This window comes from Nannobrachium achirus (assembly GCF_963921795.1).
Source record: "Nannobrachium achirus genome assembly, chromosome: 2".
NCBI lineage: Eukaryota > Metazoa > Chordata > Actinopteri > Myctophiformes > Myctophidae > Nannobrachium > Nannobrachium achirus.
The window spans coordinates 41,497,950-41,523,900 of record NC_137811.1 but is presented as its reverse complement, the minus strand read 5'-3'; the positions used below and the strand labels follow the sequence as shown (position 1 = coordinate 41,523,900).

The following is a 25,951-nucleotide window of genomic DNA, read 5'->3' as shown; positions in this document are numbered from 1 at the left end:
ACAGCCAATGTACGCATGCACACATGTACGTACGCACGCACGCACACACACAAAACAGTCATGTAGGCCTACATTATCGCTCTAGTCTATAATGTGTGTGTCTAGCTAGTAGCTACAGTAGTGTCTATATTCTATAACATTAGTGCAATGAAAACTGTGATCGGATTCCTTTCAAATCTCAAATCACATGATATAATATGGGACACTGTCTGTAATCAATGATAATTCTCTGTCCATTTGAGCGGTCAGGGACAGGTTCCCTCCTATGCATCTATGGCAGTGGTTCCCAAACTTGTCAGGTTGAGACCTCAAAGAGAGATTAGACATTTGCCCGGGACCCACACATAGAGAAAATAGTATATTATAATATAAATATATATTATTATTAAGGCTGGGACTTTAACTGATTAATTGCGATTAATTAATTACAGAAAATTAACGCGATTAAAAAAATTAACGCATTTTAATCGCACTTAGTTTTTGCACCACAGAACCTTCAGTTGGGCATACCGATCATAGTGATGCCGATCAGAGCGCTTTGCTTGGCCCAGTGGATGCGAAATTTAGATTTAAAAAACTCACTCGTTGGTTCACTCGTACAACAAAATGTGTTTTACCTGAAAATCCTTCTCAGGTCAAATATCGATGTGCGATTAAAATGCGATTAATTAATCATAGAGCCTGTAATTAAATAGATTAACATTTTTAATCACATCCCAGCCCTAGTATTTTTATAACTACGTATTTGAATGTGGATGTGGAGTGGTATTGTATTGTATATATATATATATATATATATATATATATATATATATATATATATATTAATGTAGGAAAAGGAAATGGGATTGAGTCGTGACCCATAAAAATGGTGTCTCTCTACCTGAGTGGTCATGGTGGTGTCTCTCTACCTGAGTGGTCATGGTGGTGTCTCTCTACCCGAGTGGTCATGGTGGTGTCTCTCTACCTGAGTGGTCATGGTGGTGTCTCTCTACCTGAGTGGTCATGGTGGTATCTCTACCTGAGTGGTCATGGTGGTGTCTCTCTACCTGAGTGGTCATGGTGGTGTCTCTCTACCTGAGTGGTCATGGTGGTGTCTCTCTACCTGAGTGGTCATGGTGGTGTCCTCTTTGGCGTAGTAGGCCTCGGTGGTGGTGGCGTAGGGGTATTCATCCTCAGTGATCATGGTGACCGGGTCATAATCCTCTGGCTCTTGGGGGGGCTCCAGTGGATCGGCTATCGGCACAAAAGACAGACCAAGTATATTGTAATTCTAATTCCTCTTGGGGTAGATGAATCTACTCAGTTGTCCCACAATCTGCATGCGGAAGCTATATATGATTCAACTTGAAAACCACAATAATGAGGAATACTATGATGCTGTGATGTTCACCTGGATCAGGCAAGGCGGAGCCCTCGTAGGTGTGTTCTTCACCTGGTTGAACACAGAAATTGTGTGAGCGTATTGCAACCCTATTCTTGAGACAAGTCACACGGACAAATCACACATTTATTATGATAGCTAGAAATATCAATCTAGAAATATAAAGTAGGTAGACCGAGCACCCAATCAATAAAAAGCTTTACATAAAAACCTAAAAATAAAAATAAAAAGTGCTATTGGCCTAGGTGAAGTCTGAATAGGTAAGTCTTCAGGCCATGGCGGAAGTTGGGTAGTGAGTCTGTTGTTCTAGGTGAGACAGGGAGTTTATTTGTCTTATTGTGGATTATGTAGTGCTTCAACAGTATAGTAATTTAAAAACAAGTTCATAATAAGGTATTATGCATTTGTAATTACATTTCTTAATTTCTTAGTTATGTCAATTAACCCAAATGTAGTACTAATGTATTGTAGTCCCTGTCACTGCTGACCCCTACAGTTGGCCTTGTGAAGGGCACGTAGACAACCATGGGTCTCCTCCTAGATGTGCGTTAATGTGCGCTTTTGTTGTCCTGTCCTACATGTTCATCAACATAGGGACATAACATGTAATGTCAAATGTGATGTCAAATGAAATGAAATGAAACAATGTTACATGTTTTTTGACTCAATAAAGTAAAAAAAAAAAAAAAGAATACATGTTCATGAAATAACTGAGAATGATAACAGTAAGTGACCAGAAGGCTCTTTCATGTGACATCTCCCAAGCGCTGACCTGAGTGTTCGTCAGCAGAGTATTCATCCTGGGCATGAGAGGAGAGGGCACACAGAATGAACACAAGCAACAGCGAGGGAACGGACACCTGTAAAGGCATGTGGAAAAAAAGACAACAAAAGACAAAAAAACAAAACACATTTTAAGATTTTTATAACAAAGCTTTTGCAGATATAAATTGTAATTATTATCGTTTCATTATGTAGCCTTTAAGATGGCACATTTTGTTTCTAGAGCCTGGTATAGAAGACAGTCTCAGCTTTTACATGGGTTCAAGTCAGGTCTCCTGTTAAAATTTGAGGTAACAGGCCCAATGTTTTATTTTAAGTTGTATTTATGAAATCTGCCATGTACAGTATGAAGCTTATTCGTTTCATCATTCTCCTTTTTTATATTAACCACTTGAACCCATTATTTCCATATTCTGAGAACTTTAGATGAAAATAGCCAATCTACAAGCTCACAAGGCCTCGCGCTGCGGCAAAGAGGTTTGGTGTAGAGGGGAAAAAGAGCAGACCAAGTACAGAGTGAAAGATCAAGTTTATTAAGTATTTATTAAGTATGCGGTTCAAGTGGTTAAATATCTGAAAACTGATCCTAAAAATCCAAAATACACTGATGATCGTGCTGTCAAACGATGAAACTATTATGGAATCTATAAAAAGGATGTGGGGTTCCCTGCTTCATTTGAGTGATACGAGACCATATCACTCCCATACTGGCTGCACTGGCTACCGGGGCTTATAAAGCATGACCTGGCCCCCACCTACATACGGGATATGCTGCCCCCTCGCGAATCAGGGCGCATCCCTCAGGTCTTCGGACATGTGCCTGTTAAAAGGACTTAATACTAACCTGGTAACCCGGAGCGATCGTGCTTTCGCCACTCGGGCACCCAGGATATGGAATGAACTGCCAGTGGAACTACGGTTAGCACCATCCCTGCCTAGGTTCAAGTCACTATTGAAAACGTACCTTTACACCAAATGTTTCTTATAATTGTGTAAAGAAGTGTTTTTGTACACTGTATATTGATATTTGTGTATCATAAGTGTTCTATGCTTTGTTGTGTTTTTTTGCTGTATGTTGTTGTTTTTAATTATGTTCTGTGAAGCACTTTGTAACTCTGTTTGGAAAAGTGCTATACAAATAAAATTCATTATCATTATTATCATTATCATTTCTCTCTCAACTAAGGGGTCCTTGGCCTGGAAACGTTGAAGACCCCTGGTCTATGTCAAATGAAATGTAAAAGTGTCTCTTAAGTCCATATGGGCTGGGCTTCCTTGGAATCATGACACTTTAATAAAGAAAAACCAATCAATCTGTAAACTATCCTCCTGTATGATCCATTGGACATGTTCATTTTGCCCATTTAGGCTATTATTTCAAGCTAATGTTTGTATAGCATTCAGGGTGAAGCAGATTACCGTGGCGTAGAGTAGACTCAGTGATAAATGGCCATTTTGTTAAGAATAATACATACTAGTTTGTCACTTCAAATTCATACTAACATTACAGAAAAGAGAACTTCAAACCATCCACTACTCAGGTGACATCTCTTTGACGTACATACAAATCTTGAAACAATTTTTATGGTGTGGCTCTGAAGGAGCCTATCCATCTTAAAGAGGGATCTGTCTTGTGTCTGTGTATCTATGTGTCTGATCAAATGTCTGTATTAGGATCTCCTTTTTGATGGGGTCCCAACATAAATACATGTCACAGTCGTTACATGTATACAGATTTGACAAAACAAGTCATATACTGTACATACCAACATACATGGGCGTGAAGAAACAATAACCATTGCGAACATTGAAAACACCACAGCCTTAGCATGGCATAAAATCCAGTAATAGAACACATTTTAAAATGTGCGAAATTAAAGTAATGATATATAAGCCCTATTCACGGCCCGCCCACTCAGCATCCCCCCGGTGCCGAAGTCACGTTTTGAAGGGGTAAAACCCTGCTAAGCCCATAGAGTTAACACAGAAATCGCAAATTTAATGCAATTTCCGAATAGTACAGTATAAAATACGGCTAGCATGAACAAGAACACAAGATAGTAAAAGGCACAAAGCATTATAATTTACTTTACCGTTCGAAATAATGATTTATTGGCTTTAAGTCCAGCTATTTCTGTATTAATTTCCCCTTCTAAATTGACGTCACACCAGGAAGTTGCTGAGAAATTTGCTGAGTGGGCGGGCCGTGAATAGGGCTCATTATGACAGGATAATAGTGTGTCTGTTCGGAGCTTACCCCACTTCACTCCACCCACTCCATATATTTGTTTTATATTTTAAACTATTTAATTTAGTAATGGAAGTACACTGGGCTCAGAACTGCCTCAAACTGTGTCCTAATTTTTAGATGACTGACATCATTGATATATAACAAAAATAAATTAGAATAAAAACCTAGTCCATGCATGCACATTTCTTGTCATTACGTGGCATTAGGAGCAACTAGGGCTGTCACGATTATGACATTTTACATACATAATTGCGATTAACGATTTAATTGTGTCTTTGTCATTGACAATTACATTTCTGTTTGGCTTTTAGGCTTTGAAGTTGCACATGGTAGATATGACACATAACCTAAATATACAAAGAAATGAAGGACATATTTGACAACTTTATACTTAAAAAAGAACATTGATAGTGGAAATAGCCGATCTACAAGCTCACAACGCGTCGCGATGCGACTTGTTGTGAGCTTGTAGATCTGCTATTTCCACTATTTTTTCCAAACGATTATGACGATTATGAAAAATAATCGCGATTATGTCAAATAATTGCGATTAGACGATTATGTAATAATTGTGACAGCCGTAGAAGCTACTTTTGCCTTCCAATCCAACGCCTGCTTCCATTGGAAAGACTGACGTCATCATCATGTCAGACACCCCCATGGGAGCCACGCTCTTATTGGACCCTGTCTGTTGTTGTTTATAACATGTGGCGTTTCTTTCCATACTTGATAGCAGAACTTCTAATGTGCTGAAAGATTATTTCACTAAGGTTTAAGGGGTATAAAGATTTAGTAGTCAATAGTCAATCGTTACACTCAAAGTTAGTGTGTTGTTGATTGTTAATGTAAACAGTCAAAAAATAGGGGCTGCGATCATTATATCATGAGCAACCAACACTAAGAACTGGGCAAGCATGCTCCCCGCCAAAAAATCATGGATGTAAGTGAAACATTAAGAGCCTGTCGCCACTCATCACAGTTACTTGTTCCGGGGCCAATTCTCGCATATACTGTAGCTACTTTGGTCCATGACGGCAGCACCTTCTGCTCTGTCAAGCACTCACAGTGCATGCATGTCTGATAGTGTATGTGTGTTTGTGTGTGTGTGTGTGTGTGTGTGTGTGTGTGTGTGTGTGTGTGTGTGTGTGTGTGTGTGTGTGTGTGTGTGTGTGTGTGTGTGTGTGTGTGTGTGTGTGTGTGTGTGTGCGCGCGTGCACGCATCTGCAAGAAGAGGAACAATGTGTTGCACACTCCTGCTGTGTATTTCTCATGAATGTATCATGCTTCAAGAAGAAAACACACTCTTCTCTTATAAGTCAGAGATGTGAGGGACGTCACTAATAGTAGGCCTACACTTGTGTCAGACATGATTCAGTTTGTCAACTTCAGCTAGAGTTCAATTGAGAATGCGCTGGGATCTAAACACTCAGAGAGCTCTTTGTCTGGACGCGACCACACCGCAGCAGTTCTCAAACTCATCTCACATTCCAGAACATTCCCAAGTAGTTTGAAGACTGCTAGGTCCCTGCCTCACCTCTGTGAGAGAGTTGGTGGTCTTTGACATGGTTTCTACAATGGCAATTCCAAATAGCCTTTCCCAAGGTTTTGTTTTTCTGTAAGTAGGGTATTTAAAATGGCAAACTATGACATAACTGCTTTGAAATGCAGTACATTAACATACAGTGTATATACTGTATCGGCTGGCTGTAGAATTTGAATTTCCACAATGACATCAGGCAAATCCCTTTGAATTATATAATATCATTGTAATTCACTAATGGGAATTACAATTATATTATATAAACTCATCTTTGATGAAGGTTGTTCGATCCCTGGTTCTATCCGATGCATACTGCACTTTTAGAGACAATTTTATTTCAGTTCGGTTCGGGGAGTCACAAAATCCCGGCAGCACCAAACAGACGAATTAATGACGGTACTCGCCCCCCCTCTGAATGACATCATATTGTAATTTAGACAGAGCTGAGTTTAGTCTTAGTCTGTCCTTGAGCAAGACACTAAACCCCTAACTGCTAGTGCCTTGCAGCGTTTCCTCCTCTGTCTGTGTGTGAATGGGTGAACGTAATGCACATGTAACACGCTTTGGATAAAAGCCACTATATAAACACCATTTGACCAAAACTTCCGTTCCTCCCAAGATTGGGAGAATTTGAATGTTCTACAGTGAGCATTCAATAGATCTATGAATGGGTGTGTACCCAGGATCCTTTGTGTGGGTGGAGCTTGCTGTCATGGATGTTGACCTGCAGGTCCCCTGGGACAGTAAGGTGAAGCATTCATTTCATACTCTTTCAATCCATTTCTAACAGCACAGAATAGACTGTTTAAAATGTAAATTTATTTCCCACAATTATCATTTGATTTAAAATGAGCCTTTCTTACATCAAAATGTGTCTCAGACATGTCTTGAAATTCGGTCAAGGGCCCAAAGTTCAGTCAGCCAGTTCCCATAAACAATTATGTTAAAACATCTGCCATCTAATAGAAAAAAATGCAGTGTACATTCCTGTGTAGTTAAATACATGGCTTTAGAGGGATGAATTTATCTCCTAATTTAGGAAGCAAGACAACAATGACACTGCTATAAATGCCACACAAACATAGCAAGCCCAACAGATAGCAATGTTATAAACCATGCTAAGACCCAGACTTGATCTCTTTAGCAGGCTCAGAAATTAACAACCAAGGTGGTCCCTAATGAATGTTCACTCAGAATGTCCTTCGAGGCCCGTCTCTACTTTGAGCGGCACAACCACTTCCCATGGCCCTGGTTTCTGGCAGCTACATCCTCGCTTACCTGAACCCTGGTGACTCCCATGGTGCCGGTTCTGTCCGTTTGGTGATGTAAAATCCACTCAAACCAGCCTGCTCGGGGTACAAGATGCTTGCAGACCCCTAGAAAAAGCAGAGGGAGAATCTTCTGGCTTTTTCTTTCCTTGAAGCCCGCTCCTTACAGCATTCTTAATCCCCGTCCTCATCGATGGTCCCCCTGCCGTCTCTCTCCCTTTCTTTTCTTTCACTTATCTCTCTGCCCAGGGATCCGTCAGGTTCCCAGGCACTAACGGGCTCCTCTCTCTCTCTCTCCTCCTTCACAGGGTGAGAAATACCTGAGTCTGTAGGGAGAGAGTGATAAAGTGGGTCAGTTAAAGAGAGGGAGATGGAGACTCACAGATAAACTGCTGTGTGTTCATTACTTTTCAGTGTGACCACTAATTGTTGAACAGAAAATGTAATGAACTTCAAATGAGATTCACCCAGTGAAATCAACCACAATGCCATCAATGGGTGTCAGCAGAAAACGTTAAACAGAAAAGAATACAATACACAAACCTGAGCATACCTTTCTTATTTAAGCAATGCATTGTCATTTTAAATTATCTATTCACTTTGAAAGTATGGTATTTGATATGGTAGATGTCAGACAATAAAATGTTTTTATTATAACAGACATGGAGCATGATGGAGGAATCGGGGCCTTCACAAAGTTTTGTTTGTGAACAAAAATATGACCTCTTAAAGGTATGATGGCTACATCTAGATAATGTAATGGGCAGAATATAGTCAAAAGGGGATTTTCTATCAACTACCCCTTTGCCAAAACACAGCAAAATAGGTGCTGTATTTAGCCACATAAGTACATTCTCTGATTTTAATCAAATATGATTTTACTTTACTGCACTAGAACATTCACTGAATAAAATAATCCCCATCCTAAAGATTTGCAGACATACAGTAGCTTGAGGTCTGACCTCCAATGACCTTTTGGCCTGGTGGTAAAGGTGTGTCAGCTATGACACTACTTCACAACATTCTATGCAGTCTGTTGTTCTTTCAGACAGCCCTATGTGGGGCTCAGCCTATCTGGTGGATGTGGGAGGGACCTTTCTGTCATAAAAGTAACTATGCTAGATTAGATATAACAAAATAATACTGACAAGAAAAGGGGCCTAAGTGGAGCACACATCTCCACCAGGAGGAGGCATGACCCTACCTCCCCATGTGTCTGTGTGTGTCAAGTTGAAATATCCCAGCTTGAGTGAAGTCCACTTCACAATCAGAGTGAATTTTTAGATAGTGTTAGAGTTAGACCGTCTCCTGCAGAGCCACACTGTAAAAATCATGTTTCTGCAACATTGTCTTTCGCTTTTTAAAAAGACTAGAAACCTCTGTGTTCTAGTTATACTAAATGTAAAAGTATAACCAATGCCACATTACCCATAGTTCCTCTATAGCAGACAAAGTATGTATCTGCATTCAGAGATCTGTGTATGCCTCCAATGCTACCTTAGGAATCCAACTACCAACCCACAAAATATTCAAGACTAAATATCAAACCACGGTTCGAAGTGAAGCAGTGAATTTTCATTCTATGTGTTCTAGAGCTATGAAATCTGTGTTCTAGATCTATACTTTCTATGTGTTTTAGTTCTATATTTTTATGAATTCTTAATGAATTCATTATTTTGTCTGGAGGGCCAAATTGTCATGTGAAGCTTGACCATTCCTCAATACTGCATGCACGGGACATGACACGGACACAGGACTCCTTGGAAGCCTATGGGACAGACTGTACGGGACGCGAGTTTCTAAATTCTAGCGTACGGGACAGACAAAGCCACTCCTTGGAAGCGTTTGCTTTCACCGCTTCGAAAAAATATATCAAAATAGATAGGCTATAGGCTTGGCCGCTAAGCTATGACAGAACTTCAGTGTTCTGAATGTTTCAGGTTAGGCCTATAATCGACTGATCGACTTCAAACTAGGCTTTATGCAAGGTTAGGCACACACATTGGGGTGCAAGGATCAAGAGTGATATGTAGAGTGGGAAGCCAGTTGGATTGGCAGTTGAGCAAAGAACATGGTTTTATCAGAAAATCCCCATAGGCCTATATGGCAATGATGACATCAAAGGCACATCATATCTATGACGACTATTATTAGTCTGGCATGGACTCCATATTTGGGCATGAAACTCGATATAAATGGGACTGACCGGGGGCCCCAGAGGTCACATGCCCAAATTGCCATCTTTATTCATAGAATCATACTTATATGATAGGTTTGCGAGTGCGACGTCTACTGTGACGTCCGCTTTTCACCCAAGGCACATTTTAAAATAGGCTCCCATTTTATTTTGAAGTCTAGACCCGGACGTCCTGTTTCTTTTCAGTAGCGGTGTCTATAGCTCCCTTCTCCGCCGACGTTCACGCATGTTTACCCCGGTCCAAGAAAGATAAACTTGGCACCTCAAACTACACATGCGACACAAGACAGGACCCACAAACTATTTGAACCCGCAACAAACCTCCACAGATCGCTTTCCGCTACGAAATCGGCGGAAGCACCGATCCAAATCGCAAACTAAACAACTCAACACACATCTCCACAGCAATGGCAGCGCCCTGCAGTGAAAACAACCAGAACCAGAACCATGCGGGATCAGGGAAGCTGCAGTTCAGCCTGGAGGTTCCGTTCCCCTCTGCGACCGAAGCCAACATCGCTCTCCGGTCTCTGCAGCCCGACAAGGAGCCGAGGAAGGGGGGCATCAGCAAGGACCTGACCGTCTCTGGGAGCGTTCTGTCTGCGAGGTGGACTGCGGACGAGACCCGGATCCTCCGCGTGTCTGTCAACTCTTTTCTGGATCATCTGACACTGGTTCTGGAGACTATGGAGGCGTTTGGACCTCCTGCGGTTCCTCTCTAGCGCATCTGCTTATGTTGCTTTGTATGCGATTGTTTGCTGATAACATGGACATTAGAACTGTTTTTTTTTTCTCTCCCAGGATTTGTTTTTACGGGTTTGACAAAAATGCATATGATCATGTTTGTCAAAAGGATAAAACAAAAAGCTTGAACGCATTTCCATAGTGGTCCTTTCTTTGCAGATGTGTGTAAACTAAGTGCCATGCCATGTGTTAGCCTACGGTATTATTTTGGAGGGGTTGGCATCATAACTCTTGTAGAGGTAGTTTATATTGGGACGTTTAGAGAGTAAACGCCAGGGTTGACAGACACACATACAACTAAATTAATGTCAACTTATAGTCTGTCTAGCTAGACTAACAAAAAAAAGGGATATTTAACCCCCTCTCAATAGGGTTGGCCAGACAAGTGATAAGACTGGGTACATTTCAAATGATACGATCATGAACCACCTGTTCAGTAGAATGCCATTCAGGTCTGTTCCGTATTTGAGACTCTTAATAAATGGAATGGCTACTCTGTCTTAATATTATGAAACATGGATACATATGAGATGCTTTCCACTAAATCTGGCATTATAATGCATATCACAATACAGTTCAGTGTTGTGATACTATAAGCAATGCATAATGTAGTTTAAACATAGCCTGATTTCAGACTCAGTCCTCTCAGAGAGGGTCTATGGGCTGGAGGGAGCCAGGCAAGTTTAAACAATTTAAAATGTTAAAATGTAATCAGAACAGTACTATTAGTATTCAGCACGGTCCCTACAACATCCGATATTTAACATTGTGCCCATATCTGGGGGCGGGAAGTGATTGTTTTTGAGAATCGATTATATTTAGTTATACTAAACATAAGGGCCGATTCATACTCCACTTTTAGAGCCAAATTTATTTTTATATGACGCCATTCAGAGGTTCGGGGGGCAGGCAGTCATTAATTCAGCTGTTCGGTGCCACAGAGATTTTGTGACTCCCCGAACCGAAATAAACAAGCCTCTAAAATTGCATGAATCGTCCCTAAGTAGCAACATTTTCTTACATCCCCAATACTTATACTTTACCATACCTTGTGTTGCTGGCAAAAACAAAAAAAAAACGAATTGCCGACCAAAATACTTGATAAAACACATCTCATACATATGATTTCGTTTTGAATCTTTTAAACAATAATGTAAAATGACAAAAGAACTGCATGTTTACAAACCTTTATTACAACTCTTTAAACAACTTACTTCAAACCCCCTAATTATATCTTGATAAAACATCACTAACTATCACAAGAAGGTGTGGTAAATGTCACCACAACCTTCTTCACCTTTTGTATCTTTAAACGGGTGAGAGAATCTTCTTTTAAACATCCTCCAAGGAACTGATTCAGGAGTATCACTCCCTGTCATCTTTCTTCTTCTTTTTCTTTCGGTCATGTCTGTCATCTGGGGAACGAGAATCCCTGCACAAAGATAAAACATTATTTTTTTTAATCAGGCTGGTCATTTAAGAACACACTCTTAACTCTTCGAACGGAATATGTTATATTCATAAAGACATTTATGTTTTCACAACCTTTCTGTAAGCACCAATGTTAAGTCAGTCCATTTATAATCAACTAGACTGGAAGAGCATTGGCACGTTAACATATTTAAAAAAGGGCTCATTGTTGCAGCCGTGGCTCATCCCCTCACCAAATAAACATACATTCCATCTTATGAAGCTAGACTTTTCACCTCTTCTTTCTCTTTTTCTTCTTCTTGCTCTCCTTGGCTTGACTGTGCTCCCTGCTATGATGGCGTCTGCTGTGAGAGCCATGTCTCTCCCTGGAGTGACGCTGGGGTGACTCTGGGGAGGACGACCGTCCATCATCTGACCTCCGTCTGACAAGATGAACAACAAATTGAAACACGGAGATACAAGGTTTCTTCCAAACAGTGACAATGTTTAAAAAAACAGTTACACCAGGTTTCAGATCTTATGATTCAGGAACTGAAAATGACATTAGGCGTTTCTGCTGGACGTACACCATGAACACAACGTGAGCCACCAGGTGTGAAGGGATAGAAGACATTAACACTAGCATGACTAACAGGTCATTTTGACCTGTTTTTGAGATTTAGAAATGGAATTAGAATGCGCAGGGAACACTCAAAACATTTTATTTCATATTTACAAAACATCTCAAAAGGTAGAAAAAAACAAGCCTTTGCTTGTATGATAAGGAAAAATCATGAAAGGGAAAATTTCTCAGAGTTTCCTGAGCAAAACCAAACCACCTCAAAATCTCAAAATCAGGTTCAGTCGTACAAGTGTTTTAACTAGATAGAAACTGAAGTGAAGCAATGAAAAAAAGAAAAAAGTGCTGGTGGCCAAATGAAAACAAAAAACTACGATAAAATGTATACTAATAATTCTAGACAAATCAGCTTTATCTGTAAATGTCAAAAACACCTTTGGGAGGAATGCATGGCTCTTCTGGCTGCCTCTTCTTCTCGCTCGTCCTCTCTCCACTGCCTGGACAGCTCACCAGAGTGTACGTCAATCACCTCTCGAATGACCTGTGGGTGGAAAGAATGATATCATTCACATTAGCCATAAGATTAACATGTCCTTCCTGAAGTTACTGGGATTCAAACTCAGGTCTCTCAAACAGGCCTTCTTTCCGGGCTTGTTTAGAGCATCCTGAACTGAAGGTTTGGCCAAAAGTGTTTTACTAGGTACAGCTCCGCTCCGGGTTCTGAACATTAGACCCACCCACTGTGACTGTATACCCAGCTGGAATGTTTTCTTTTTTCTTTTTTCCCCAGTCACAGATATCAGCTGTTTGTTTACATTAACCGCATATTCATTCCTAATTCATAAACATCATGCACTTTGAGACAAGTTTTAGATTTTTGGCATGGTGTTGGTATGGGCATAAGGTTTTCAAAAATCATCACAAACAAGTTGGGCTCGCCCCCTTGTTTGAAATTAATCAGTATATTTTTCAATGGATTCTGTTACTATTGGGTATGCAAAATAACATACTAAACATCTCTGGAAAGGCATCATTTTCAAGCATGCGTCCACGTTACGATGGCTACCGGGAGCTTAAAATGCCTATAACAATTGTGCACTTGATGAAAAGGCATCATTTTTAAGATGGCGCCTATTCCCTCCCAACTTAAAAATGAGAGAGTGTTTTTTACTGGTGATTCAGTCAGAGTGTATGAAAGGGTGCGCTCGTTTTATTGTCCACGACATTGCAAGCGGCGCGAAGGCCAGCGGACCTTGGTCCTGCTCTTCGCCCCCGAGGGGCAGGCGCGAGTGGCCGCGAAGAGCGGGCCAGGGCCGCGCGGCCGGCGGAGCGCCGCGCGAGTTACGAAGCCGTGGTGAATGCAATCGTTATATTTATGCCCAGGCCGTAAGGCCTGGGCAAGCCCACGATAAACGCCCGCGCAGTCCGGTGCGCATTTCCGAACGCACCCTTTCCCCACACTCTGACTGAAACACCAGTAAAAAACACCATCCCCTTAAAAATCTTGAAAATGTCTTCAAAAGTGCACAATCCTGATTTCTGACGAATTCCCTCACAGCTAATCTGTTTGTTTTAAGTGACCTGCCGCAGCCAAAATAAATGTTCTAGTTTCTGTGGACTATGCCGCAGCCTTAAGATGAGGAGATATTGCGGTTTGAGCTTCTTCCGGCAATACCACTTGAACTGAAGTAGGGTTTAAGAGGTTAGCCGTCATGGCAAAAATGAACCACTAGAATGTTCACCTCTGTGTAAGGATGTTCATGTACATACATGTACAACATTTCTTCAGTCCACTCAATTAGTTGTGATTACAGAAAGTGCTGACAGGCATACTTCACCAGTTTGGAGTGGGTGTAAAGCCAGCACAGTATTATAAGACACACTCACCTCAGTGTAGGACTTCTTGGTGATGTGGACGTTCTTGGCTCGGTAGGACTGACGCCTCCTCTTGTAGTCCCTCATCTCAGCCATCAGCTCCAAGTGTGATTTGGGCTCATTGGCCTGCTCATCTAAGCAACATTAGATTTGATCTTTTACATTGTTGTTTGTAACAACATTGTGCGTAACATTTCTTAATTGTGAGTAACATATCAAAAAGCTTGCTTTGTTGCTCTGAGACAACATGATAACTTGTGTGTTTTCACTGAAATGTCTTATTGGATATGTTGAGTGTTTAATCTATTATAACTTTACATTACATTTTAGGCTTCTGATAACAAGCTTTCAAGCAACGAGTACAGTTACTACAGTAAGCTATGCATGCATGGTGAAAGATAGAACACCCTAGACCAGTGGTTTTTCAACAGATGTAACAAATATTATTTACTGACTAAATTACAAAAAGGTTTTCCATTTGTGACATTGAATGTGTGCTCATCACATGCGCTTCCCTACCCTTTTTGAGCTTGGCCACCAAATCCACATAGAGATCGTCGTTATTAGCTGTGGCAGTTTGATCCCTCTGCTGGCTCGTCACATGATCAAACAGAGCCAACCGATCGGCCACCGTGAGGTCGCTGACGGCTCGCTTGTGATTCTGAGGAACCTCAATAGGCTGGCTGGAGTACTGACCTGGTGGACAAGGAAGCATGTGTTACACACCAACATACTGTAGGTAGAGCTAACACACACACACACACACACACACACACACACACACACACACACACACACACACACACACACACACACACACACACACACACACACACACACACACACACACACACACACACACACACACACACACTAAGGAAAACAGGATGGGACAATATGAAAATTTCATGTCAGAATTATTGTGACCAATATTTGATCGCGATAACTCCTGGGGCAGAACATTTGCCAAAATCATCAAAAGATCACAACGCTACGCGTTGTGAGCTTGTAGATCGTCTATTTTTTGGCAGAGACTTGGTAGAGAGTGAAAGCAATTACAGTTTAAATGTTACCGGATATGCAGCTCTGCAAATAAAAAGTTGAATTGCTCCCAGTGCATGACGGAGGACAATACCACGATACATTTTAGTCTCCACGATATGATTATTTTGAGTGTTTCTTTATCACAAATCACGATAATATTATCGTCCCATCCCATAACACACACAAACATTATCTAACACACACACACCCCACGTGGACTGTTTCAACACAAAAACACAGTAATTAAATGGTCAGTCTTACTACAAGTAACCACAAATGGAGCCTTTCCCCAACACGTAAAGGGGACAAGTCTGTGTGTGTTATGTATGTTTGCATGCAAGTATGGGTGTTGTGGGGTGTACTGGTCGTGTAATTGTGTGCGTCCTGTCATTTAACCTTCCTTTTGAAAGGATATGGTATTAAAGGATACTGCACGTAATAAGGCAAGCCTGAACCAGAACAGCTGTACTGACATAGAGCCCAGCTCCTCTCTAATACTCACCCTGTCACTGGAAACAAAACACACAACACATACACATAGATATTATACCGTATTTGATCAAGTCCAAAGAAAATTAAAAATAAATCCATCTATAATGATGAATATTGTTCAGCGTGATGAAGGTCATAAAAAGGTAAAACAAACAAAGCAACAGTACAAATGTGAATCCTCCAAGAAGTGAAAGAGGAGTACTTATTCTTCCACAAACTGTATTCTGGAATTTCAAGTGTTTTAGCCATCACAGCAACAGTGTTAGCATTAAGAAGAATGTTGCCTTTTAGTGCCATCTACTGGACAACCTTTATAAATACTTAAATCGTTTCTATGTAACAACCAAGATAAAAGGTCATAAGAAACCAAGCTCTTACCTTGCCAAAAAACTCCTTCCATTCTCATTAGTGGTGCAGCAGCTCTTGCCTGGAGAATAATCTGTTGCTGGGTGGATTTATCTGTATAGATAACACAAACGGGAATAGTATGAAATTATAATTTCTTTATACAGTAATAAAGTATAAGGAAGAAATAAAGTTGAGCTGAACAGTTTCCTTGTGCCATTGCTCTCTGGCAGTGTAGCCTAATCTAATAACATTCTGGAACAAATCTTCAGTTGGCACCACTTCCATTGCGATGTTTGCGAAAGGACCCCCACTCCCCTACTTGCAAGGTTTAACAGCCAACTCCTGTCTGTATCCCACTCTCTGCCCCGCTTTCCGCCCTCCCGTTGCTATTAATGTGCGACACATGACTGAGCTGGCTCATTTGGCTAGCAAAGCCTCACTACAACCTAAAGCCATGTACTGTACACACCGCCTACCTACACATTTCTACAGATTCTACAGCTACAGATCTAATCACTGGTTTCTTTCAAAACTGCCCTGGAAAATCACCTATCAGGGGACCACCAGGGGACATGAATGCAATTCTTTACAGAAAGGAGGGGTCATTCCTAGTCTCCTCCAGACCTTTTTTGTGTTATCCTTTTAGCCTTAATGTCTGACTGTACCACGAGCTGTTTACATTTGTGACTAATATGTAAAATGTGACATTCAATGTACCGGACTGTAAGGTCAACATGGCCTATCATTATATGGTACAGGGAGGGAGTCCCCCCCATCAGATTTTAATCCGTTTTAGTTTACCCACATGGGTAAGTATTTTACCCACAATAACATAAAATATTTCATCCAGGCACCCAAACAATTCAACATTGGCTTAAGTTACATTTCAATACGTCAATGCATTTGATGCAATTACTCACCCATTGTAAAGGTACGAATGTTGGCATTTTCATAACACACAGTGGTGTCATACATCTCTGCCTAGAGAACAATAAATGGAACAGGTTTTGTAGACGGGTCACGGTTAATTCCTGATTTGCTCTCCAATAGATTTTCAAAAACCGTAACAGATTGAACTTACATAAACATACAACAGCTCAGGGATTGACACTAACGGCTAACCGTGGCAGGTAAATAAAACACGAAGGCAGGTTTGCTTTCGGGTTGCCCGAACCGGCAAGTGCCTCTGAGACCTCAGTGTCAACCCCAGCACATACAAATTTGACATTATGCGAAGTTGATAGTTTAATTCAGTGGTTTTCAACCCTTTTCATATAAAGGTTCATTATTTATTCAGCATTTGAGCCACGGACCATCATTTGATGAGTTTTAGCCTCTCTGACCAAAAACGTTGTTATCGTTGGATAAACTTTTGTGCTGTATTGATGTGGTACCATAGGAGTTAAAAGGCAAACAATCAAAATAATTCTTCTCCATTCTCCACAATTGGGGACCACCTGGAACCCCCTCAGGGACCACTGGTGGTTCCCGGACCACTGGTTTAATTTATTATGAATTGAGTTATATTTGACATTTATTTTTAATCTGGTGAATCTAGGGTTGCAATATCTCCCATAGGGATTCAATGCATCAACATGTGTGTTGCAATTTGCGGCTAGCGTGTTACCTGTTCCTCGTGTGAATAGCCCATTCTGCTGAGGTTACAGGAGGCTTTGTGTCTCTCCATGCTTCTGGCAGGGACTCTGTGGTTGGGGTCGTAGGGACACTGCTCCATCACTTCCTACACACACACACACACACACACACACACACACACACACACACACACACACACACAGACATGGTGTGGAAATGAAAATACATGTATCTGAGTAAGTGACAAATAGACCCTTCCTGATTCTAGAACAGAGAGACAGGCATGGTGATGATCTAATAACAGTCCCAAGACAGTACAGTACAGTTCAGATACAAGGTCTACTAGTAGGATTTAAACCATAGATCTAAACCCAAGAAAGCACAATGGCTTGTCTACTTTGGGGTCCTTTTGTACTCAATTCATAGTGTCTCCCCTTGCTGTTCCACTTAGAGCTTTGTGGGTGTAGCCGTAAATTGCAACACTAGATTTTTTTTTTAATCTGATGAATCTATGGTTGTAATACCTCCCATAGGGATTCAATGCATCAAAACGTTTGTTTGCTATCTGATTGTATTAAACAACGCCAAATTCACCAACATTGGGGCTGTATGGAAAGCTTGAATTATCCTCTTTCTATCTGCAAAGTGTTTATTTCATAAAAATCCACCATAGACATGTTATGAGCTGCTACTCTGTCAAGAAATTCAGTTCAGGTGATTACTTTTTCTAAATATTGGAGTTTGGAAGCGCTTGTAGTAAATCACCACCTGGTTCTAAATGTCATATAATGCAGGAGGCTGCGGGACGTTTCCTTATTGAATACAAGCGCTTCCAAAGTTCAAAAAACATGTCTGCTAGGATTTCTTGACAGAAAACTCGTATGTCTACGGTGGCTAGTATGTCATGTGTCTAGATTCAGCCGATTTAAAAACATCTAGTGTTGCAATTTGAGGCTAAACATGAATGTAACGTTCTACCTGAGGAGGTCGCGGGTCGTCGTCTTGCTTCCATCCCAAAGCGTCGAACAGTTCGTTTATTTGCTTCTTGCAGTTCTCTGTGAACTCGGTCAGCTCTTGTAGACGGTTCAGTCGATCTTGAAGCGTTTGCGTTTCTAAAGAGTCTGTCATTTTTGTAGAGTTTTCAAGGGACTGAGCCATAGAGTTAGGACTGAGCCCACCATTTTCATTTGTTGTTGTTGTCGTGGTCGTCGCGCTCATAGTCTCTGGCGCAGAATGATGACGTACACACTACACAGACATGAACGCGTGATTCCTAAACCCACCAGGCTTGAGTTAAGACCCGCCTCGCGGAAACGCGAGGACTTCCAGGAGTGGCTGAAATCCCTGCCTGACACATGGAGGGTGGATAAAGTCAGAGGCATGAAGACTTGTACTTGAGAAAAGCCTGCATTTGCACAATGCACAGCTATTAATTTCTCACTACAGTGCTCAAAATAAACTGTGCTAAAAAAAAACTTGAAACTGACTTAATTGTACTGTGCTTATTTAATAAAGGGAAAACTTTGTAACGTTGCTAAAGAGAAAAACGTACTGAGAAAGCTATTAATTTGTCACTACTGTGCTCAAAATAAAAACTGTTACTGATTATCAGTTAAATTGTTATGGTTTGGATATGGCTTTGGGCGTATTATGCTGCGTGTATTATTGTAATGGATCCTAGGTAGTAGGTACTTTGCACTTGAGCGAGCAGCACGTTCATGGGCACTTTCCTACTCAAGATTATCGAGAGGAGGCGGGTCTTATCTCAATCCTGGTGGGTTTAGGAATCACGCGACATGAACCAGAGCCTTTTAGAATGGAGAGTTGTGTCAAGTCACTCTGACATTAGTCTCGCGTGGCCAGACGGTTGCCTCCGCGATTTGGTCAAATGCTCGACTACTCTGACATGAATGCTGCCAGTTGGAAAAGCATAAATGTCAGTAGAACAAGGGGTTACCCTACTTCCAAAACGTCAAGGATGTCCACAGTTACAACACCAGCAGCGCCACAGACCATGTCCAACCCGGATTTGGCTCAAACAAAGGGTCAAATGTGTTAGGTCTACCACTAAAATGTGGAACGCCTTAAAGGTGTGTAAATCCCTAACTTTCTTAACTGCTCTGAAAAACCACTTACAGGCGGTTGCCACTCGAAACTGGTAAACCTAGCGTAACCTTACCCTCCCCTGACCCTACTTTTTATTTTGCATTATTGTCTTTTTTATTATTGTCAGTTTTTTTCTGATGATATGATATATAGGCCTATTGCATGGTGTTGTATCTGTCTGTCATTCAATGTTATATGATTTAAAGAGAAGGATCTCAATGGAAATAATCCTCAAAGTTTCCTTTAGTTGACCTTGTACGGTACCAGTGAACCGTACCATCATGAAACTTTGCCTATAAAAACTTCTAAAAAATACTTATACCTCAATACATCCACAGCTGCACACTGTGGAAAAGAATATTGCAGCGTCTTGGGACGGACATCACAAGATACCTGCTGGAGAGCTGTGCCTTGTTTGTGTCACTCCCTCCTGTGTGTTCAGGTGTGTGGCGTTCCAGTGTATGACAGGTAGGCCTGCAACTAATAATTTAGAAAGACTACAACCGTTACTATTATAGTCTACCAACAAATGGTTGGTAAGATTTTTTTTAAATGATTTGTTATATTAAACTAAATTGATTGGTCTGATTTACCACTTATACTCTATTTTTTATATTTATATAGCATCGCCGTGCTGAGGCCGCTGCACAAGGGGTCTGTCATTACGCGTAAAAGGACGACCATCCTCATCGTGTTTTCCTGGGTGTCCAGTTTCCTCCTGGCTGTGTCTCCGATGCTTTTTAGCGGGGATATTGCGCTCGAGTACAACCCATGCAGCCGCATGTGCAATTACGCACTGGGCACCATTGGCGCGTTTCCGAACCAAGCGTGGAAGATTCTCCTCCTGTTCCCGGCTTTTGACTTCACTCTTCTAGGGGGGACTGTGGTTATCAACATGATTTCTCTGTCAACCATTAGGCAACACTCGAAGCGAAGGAAGCACCTGGCCCAACGCGACTGTAAAAGCGTCACAAAACCGACCTTTTATACTTTGTCACCAAAAAAGGTTAAAGGAAAAGTTCCATTGAACTTTGTGGTATTGCTACTATTTATATTACAAGCAGTAAAATAAATAGTAAGACAGAATTCATTTCCCATAGGAATTCACTGGCAAACTGTTTCTTTTTATCTCAAAAATCAAACCTCGGTTCGAAGTGAAGCGGTGAACCTTTATTCTATGTGTTCTAGAGCTTAAGAATTCTGAATTCTGAATGATTTTATCTGGAGGGCCGAATTGTCATGTGAAGCTTGACCAATCCTCAAAGTATGGTCTCATTGGACATTTGTAATCATCCAATCATCAGACCTGGACGGACACTACACACATATTCTGGACGTACAGGACAGATAAAACCTGTTCATTCTGGACTGAAATGACCATATATGGACATGGGGGACACACATTTACGGACAGATAAAGCCAGTTCATTCTGGACTGAAATGACCATATATGGACATGGGGGACACACAAAGCCACTCCTTGGAAGCGGCTTTCACCACTTCAAAAAGTATAAAAGATTGAAGCACACAGAACTGTGTAAAGATGAAGTTTGTCAGAGTGACATCACATTTCCCAGTGACATAATCGACACATCGGCAGACGCTGCTATTTAAGGCTGTGTGTTGTAATCTGCAATGATGCTGGTTATTGTGTTTGACTGTCCGACTAAGGAGATTAAATACAGTGCTAACAGTAATAAGCCAGTTATAAACAGTTATTTGGTGAAAGAGAATGGAGGAACAGGGACTGGAGGGACATGGCTTGGAGGAGGTTCCGGAGACGAAGAGGGCATCACCAATGCAGGCCGACTCCTCCCCCGCAAGGCAGACGTGGACCCGACAGCTGGACTTCGTCATGACCTGCATAGGCTCCGCCGTGGGCCTGGGCAACGTGTGGCGCTTCCCCTACCTGTGCTACAAGAACGGCGGAGGAGCGTTTCTGATCCCCTACCTGCTGTTTGTGTTCCTGGCGGGCATTCCTATCTTCTTCCTGGAGTTAGCCGTGGGTCAGTTCATGAAGAAAGGAGGCATCAACACGTGGAACATCGCTCCTCTGTTTAGCGGTCTGGGGTACGCCTCCATGGTGCTCGGGTTTATTTTAAACACCTACTACATCATCATCATAACCTGGGCGTCCTACTACTTCATTGTATCCTTGTCCTCCACCTTCAGCTGGTCCGCCCTCCCCTGGAGCACCTGCGTCAACGAGTGGAACACGCTGAAGTGCGTGGACCCCGTTACCGAGTTCTGGGAGAACAAGGTGCTGGCCATCTCCAACGGTTTGGATCAACCCGGTGCACTGAGATGGGAGCTGGCCTTGTGTCTGCTGGCAGCTTGGGTCATCGTGTATTTCATCATATGGAAGGGAATCAAGTCCGCCGGCAAGGTTGCGTACTTCACGGCAATCTTCCCCTATGTGATTCTCTTCATCTTGCTGGGAAAAGGACTCTCGCTTCACGGAGCTTACGACGGCATAGTGTACTACCTCAACCCCGACTGGTCCAAACTGGGCGACGTGCAGATTTGGGTCGACGCCGCAACTCAGATATTCTTCTCCTATTCCATCGGAATGGGAACCCTGAGTGCTCTGGGCAGCTACAACCCGTTCAACTATAACTGCTACAGAGACACCTACATTCTGGCCCTGATAAACAGCGGAACCAGCTTCTTGGCTGGGTTTGTCGTCTTTTCCATACTGGGATTCATGGCCAACGAACAGGGAGTGAGTATCTCCGAGGTGGCCGAGTCGGGCCCGGGGCTGGCGTTCATAGCGTACCCCAAAGCCGTGTCAATGATGCCCGGAGCGCCCATCTGGGCCGCTTTGTTCTTCTTCATGCTGATTCTGCTGGGAATGGGCAGCCAGTTTCCACTCGTCGAAGGGGTCGTAACGGGGTTGCTGGACATGCTTCCAAGGAGATTCGACCATCGCTATCGACGGGAGATAGTGGCGGTGCTCTACTCTTTACTGTGCTTCATCATTGGCCTCTCCATGATAACACAGGGGGGTATGTATGTGTTACAGCTATTTGACTCCTATGGCGTCTCAGGAATTACGCTGCTCTGGCAATCATCGTGGCAATGTATAGTGGTGGCCTGGGTCTATGGAGCCAATCGCTTCATGGATGACGTTGCTCGCATGATCGGCTACAGGCCGTGGCTGACATTGTTTATTAAATGCTGTTGGTCCTTCCTCGCCCCCTGCATCTCTTTGGGAGTCGTCTTATTTTACCTGATTGACTACACGCCCTTGACCTACAACAAAACGTATGTGTATCCATGGTGGGGCCAGATGATCGGCTGGTGCCTTTCTCTGTCCTCGATATTCTGTTTTCCTGCTATCCTGCTCTACAAGCTCTGTCGCGCCAAAGGCACGTTGAAGAAGCGTTGGGTACTTCTGACCGCCCCTGTGTGGGGTCCTCATCATCTGGAGGACATGTCTCCAGACACGGACATAAGGTCTCTGCCGGACAAGAGAGCATTGTCTGGTATGGATGACGAGAGTGTTGTTTAGGCCCGAGCAAGAGCCTTGTGTGTGTGCATGTGTAATGTAGGGCCTACAGGACACACATCCATATAGTAGCCTACACTGTAGGCTACTATATGGAAGAGAACCGTACAAATAAAGAGTGCCATGTCTCCGGGGGAACGGTGGCACCATCAGTGCTGTCGCCTCACAGCTAGAAGGTCCTGGGTTCGTTTCCTGCTGGGGACGCTGTGTTCTCTCCTCCTCGTCATCAGTGCCCATAGTGGGGTTGGCAAAAGGGCCTTCCTGTGTGGTGTTTGCATGTTCTCCCCGTGTCTCCTAGGGTTGGTACCCTCACAAAAAACATGCAGTAATCCTGATGGAGGGGAAAGGAACTCGTTGAAATAACGTGTTCCTTCCATACGCTACGTCCAAGGGGGGGAAACTCCCTCCTGTCAAGTGAAAAGAAGCACCTTGGACTCCTCATGCATAGAAGGAAACATGAGGTCAGTCCATTGTCGCCCCAGATTGGCAGAGGGGGTGTAGCACCCAGGATTACAATAGATTATTGACACTAGTAAAAAGTTAGTGAAAAATGGGTTACAAAATTGTGGGATAAATATTTAGAAAAAAAAAAAGAGTGCTGTGCCCTTTACATGGTTTTCAGCAGAGCTTCTTTGGCCAGTCAGGGTGCCCGGGCTGAAATCTGTAGCACCTGGCCAAGACGCAGACCAAAAAGCCCTAAACGTCACCAGTGGAATAGCTTCTTTTCATCACACATGTCCAGTGCAACCCACCCTAACAGGAGAGTGTGCACCGGGGCTTTAACAGTGTGCCGAATAAATAAAGATGTTTTTATTTTAAACCACTACTAGTACATTTTGTGAGTTGGGACTACTCGCAAAATGTGCTGCGATGGGGGCCAGGCACAAAGCAGCCTTTCCTCCTCTGTGGAAATCCTTTTGCAAGGTTAATCTTCAGTTAAGGGCAGCCACTGGCATACTTTTTAAGTCGGTTTCATGTTTAAGAAATGCAGCCAATATATGTACTGTAGGAAAATCCTGCTTTCTTTAAAATATATATATTGCCCTTCACCAAAGGGAAATGTGGGGGTAACAATAAAAACAGTTTAAATTTGAACACAGGTCTCCACCAGGTCAGGTATGTTATTGCGACCTCCTGGTAGCGCTATAATAGGACAATGTGAAAAGGGTGCCATTGCCATGTCTTCTTCAGCCTTTCACGGCGATCAGAAGCTGTAGTGCATGCATGATTTGAGGCATTAGCCTATATGTTCCAAAAATGAGTTTTGCAAAAGTGGACATGCTGGTGGCGCTATAACAGGCCAATGTGAAAAGGGTGCCATTTGTTCCTTGACCTAATGGGAATCTGTGTGCAAGATTTCTCCGAAATGGGAAGCTCCGTTCATGATTTGAGGCATTTTGTTCAAAATGGACCAATCATGCAAACTTTGGAAGACAATGTTAGCCAATTAGGATGGAATATGAAATAGTAAAAAAATGTGTTTTACATAATTCGGCCTCCTGGTGGCACTAGAAATGTCTGATGTGAAAAATGCAGGGCAAAGGTTTTTCCTTGGCCTCTAGGGACTGCGCGAATGTTTTACACTGATCAGTGGAGTTAAAAAATCACACTCGTGTGAACTGAGCGGTGGTGTGTGTGTGTGTGTGTGTGTGTGTGCCCCCTGTGTGTGTGTGTGTGTGTGTGTGCCCCCTGTGTGTGTGTGTGTTTGTGTGTGAGTGTGCCTGGCCTATGCCTGGCCTATCCTGAACAACAGCGCCCCTCCCTTAACATGTGTGGTCAGAAAAGGTTACTGCAGGCAGGCTACATACCCGGAGACAGACAGACAAACAGACAAACAGACAAACAGACAGACAGACCCACACACACAGCCACGTATAGGAGCGTTGTGACCACCGCTCAAAAAAAAAACACAAATTGCCCTGTTATAGCATCATCATGAGGATGAAAATATTGAAGTGGCATCGTATATTAGGAATGTGCATGCACAATTTCACCAAAAATGTACACTTTCTTATTTGAGGTATTTTTCTGTGTCACTCTGACACACACTGACAAATGGACACTTGTTTGGCTCTACACTTGGGTTGTGTTGGTAGTATTGAGTTTTATTGCTTGTGTTACTGACTAACACTGACTGTTTGGACACTTTTTTGTTTGGCGCTGCATTGCATTTGCTGCCTCTGGGCGACAGATTTTCCGTAATGTACAGCTGTTGTGACCCACACTCAGCACGAGCTTCCCTAACCCAGCCTGAAAAAGACAAATGTTCTTGGTCAAAACACTGAGGCCCCACCAGTCATCACCATCAACAACTATGAACTGGATGCTGTTCATCAGTTCACCTAGCCCTGAATACATATGATAGTCATGTATTCAGGGCTACAGTTCACCTACCTCAGGTCAGCTATCAGTGACAACCTCTCCCTGGACATTGAAATCGATGAGAGGATTGGGAAAGCAGCAACAACACTCTCCCGCCTCACCAAACGAGTGTGGGAAAACACAAAGCTGACAGTTAAAACTAAGATGGCTGTGTACGACGCCTGTGTTGTCAGCACTCTATTGTATGGCAGCGAGACGTGGACAACCTTATGCCAGGCAGGAGAGAAGACTCAACACGTTCCATCTGAGAAGCTACCGGCGCATCCTGGGCATATCCTAGCAAGACAAAGCGTAGACTGCACAGGTTGGGCCATGTGCATTCTTATGGAGGATGGTCGCAGTCCCAAAGACCTCGTCTATGGAGAACTAGCACGCGGGAAGAGAACAACAGGCCATCCCCACTGCGATACAGAGATGTCTGCAAGAGAGACATTAATGCTCTTGAC

The 25,951-nt window shown here is 42.5% G+C and overlaps 4 protein-coding genes across 5 annotated transcripts in view; 2 read left to right on the top strand and 2 right to left on the bottom strand.

Annotated features, from left to right (window-relative positions):
* Positions 1–9,887, bottom strand: part of LOC308295281 (uncharacterized protein) — a 32,638-nt gene extending 22,751 nt beyond the window's left edge. Inside the window, exons 1-5 of one of the 2 annotated variants that reach the window (XM_080738309.1) lie at positions 9,819–9,887; positions 7,237–7,552; positions 2,157–2,244; positions 1,394–1,435; positions 1,106–1,236 (exon numbers count right to left, since the gene is read on the bottom strand). In XM_080738309.1, coding sequence (XP_080594435.1) covers positions 1,106–1,236; positions 1,394–1,435; positions 2,157–2,244; positions 7,237–7,257 — 282 coding nt within the window. In that variant the 5' untranslated portion in view covers positions 7,258–7,552; positions 9,819–9,887. Of the gene's footprint in view, positions 1–1,105; positions 1,237–1,393; positions 1,436–2,156; positions 2,245–7,236; positions 7,553–9,744 lie in introns of both variants that reach the window. The other variant, XM_080738308.1, reaches the window with a different exon arrangement.
* On the top strand, positions 9,295–10,266 carry lage3 (L antigen family member 3). The gene has a single exon (XM_080738449.1). The coding sequence runs from the start codon at positions 9,831–9,833 to the stop codon at positions 10,140–10,142; it is 312 nt and encodes a 103-aa protein (XP_080594575.1). The 5' UTR covers positions 9,295–9,830; the 3' UTR covers positions 10,143–10,266.
* A 1,069-nt stretch (positions 10,267–11,335) lies between these two features.
* snrnp48 (small nuclear ribonucleoprotein 48 (U11/U12)) lies at positions 11,336–18,702 on the bottom strand. The gene is made up of 9 exons (XM_080738387.1): positions 18,488–18,702; positions 17,541–17,654; positions 16,834–16,894; positions 15,944–16,024; positions 14,549–14,725; positions 14,042–14,163; positions 12,589–12,695; positions 11,871–12,017; positions 11,336–11,596 (listed from the first exon to the last, which is right to left on the bottom strand). The coding sequence occupies exons 1-9, from the start codon at positions 18,665–18,667 to the stop codon at positions 11,530–11,532; spliced, it is 1,056 nt and encodes a 351-aa protein (XP_080594513.1). The 5' UTR covers positions 18,668–18,702; the 3' UTR covers positions 11,336–11,529.
* A 2,735-nt stretch (positions 18,703–21,437) lies between these two features.
* Positions 21,438–23,126, top strand: LOC308298412 (sodium- and chloride-dependent creatine transporter 1-like; the record flags this gene model as incomplete). The annotated part of the gene is made up of 1 exon (XM_080742004.1): positions 21,438–23,126. The coding sequence occupies exon 1, from the start codon at positions 21,471–21,473 to the stop codon at positions 23,124–23,126; it is 1,656 nt and encodes a 551-aa protein (XP_080598130.1). The 5' UTR covers positions 21,438–21,470.
* Between the last annotated feature and the right edge of the window lie 2,825 nt (positions 23,127–25,951).

Bases quoted from the DNA above. Each gene is read 5' to 3' on its own strand.
- lage3 (XM_080738449.1), top strand. From the start codon at position 9,831: ATGGCAGCGCCCTGCAGTGAAAACAACCAGAACCAGAACCATGCGGGA.
- snrnp48 (XM_080738387.1), bottom strand. From the start codon at position 18,667: ATGGCTCAGTCCCTTGAAAACTCTACAAAAATGACAGACTCTTTAGAA. The intron at 14,726-15,943 runs GTAAGAGCTTGG...CTTGTCCACCAG, and splicing joins GGAAGGAGTTTTTTGGCAAG to GTCAGTACTCCAGCCAGCCT. The intron at 11,597-11,870 runs GTGAAAAGTCTA...ATCTTTGTGCAG, and splicing joins AAGAAAAAGAGAAAGAAGAG to GGATTCTCGTTCCCCAGATG.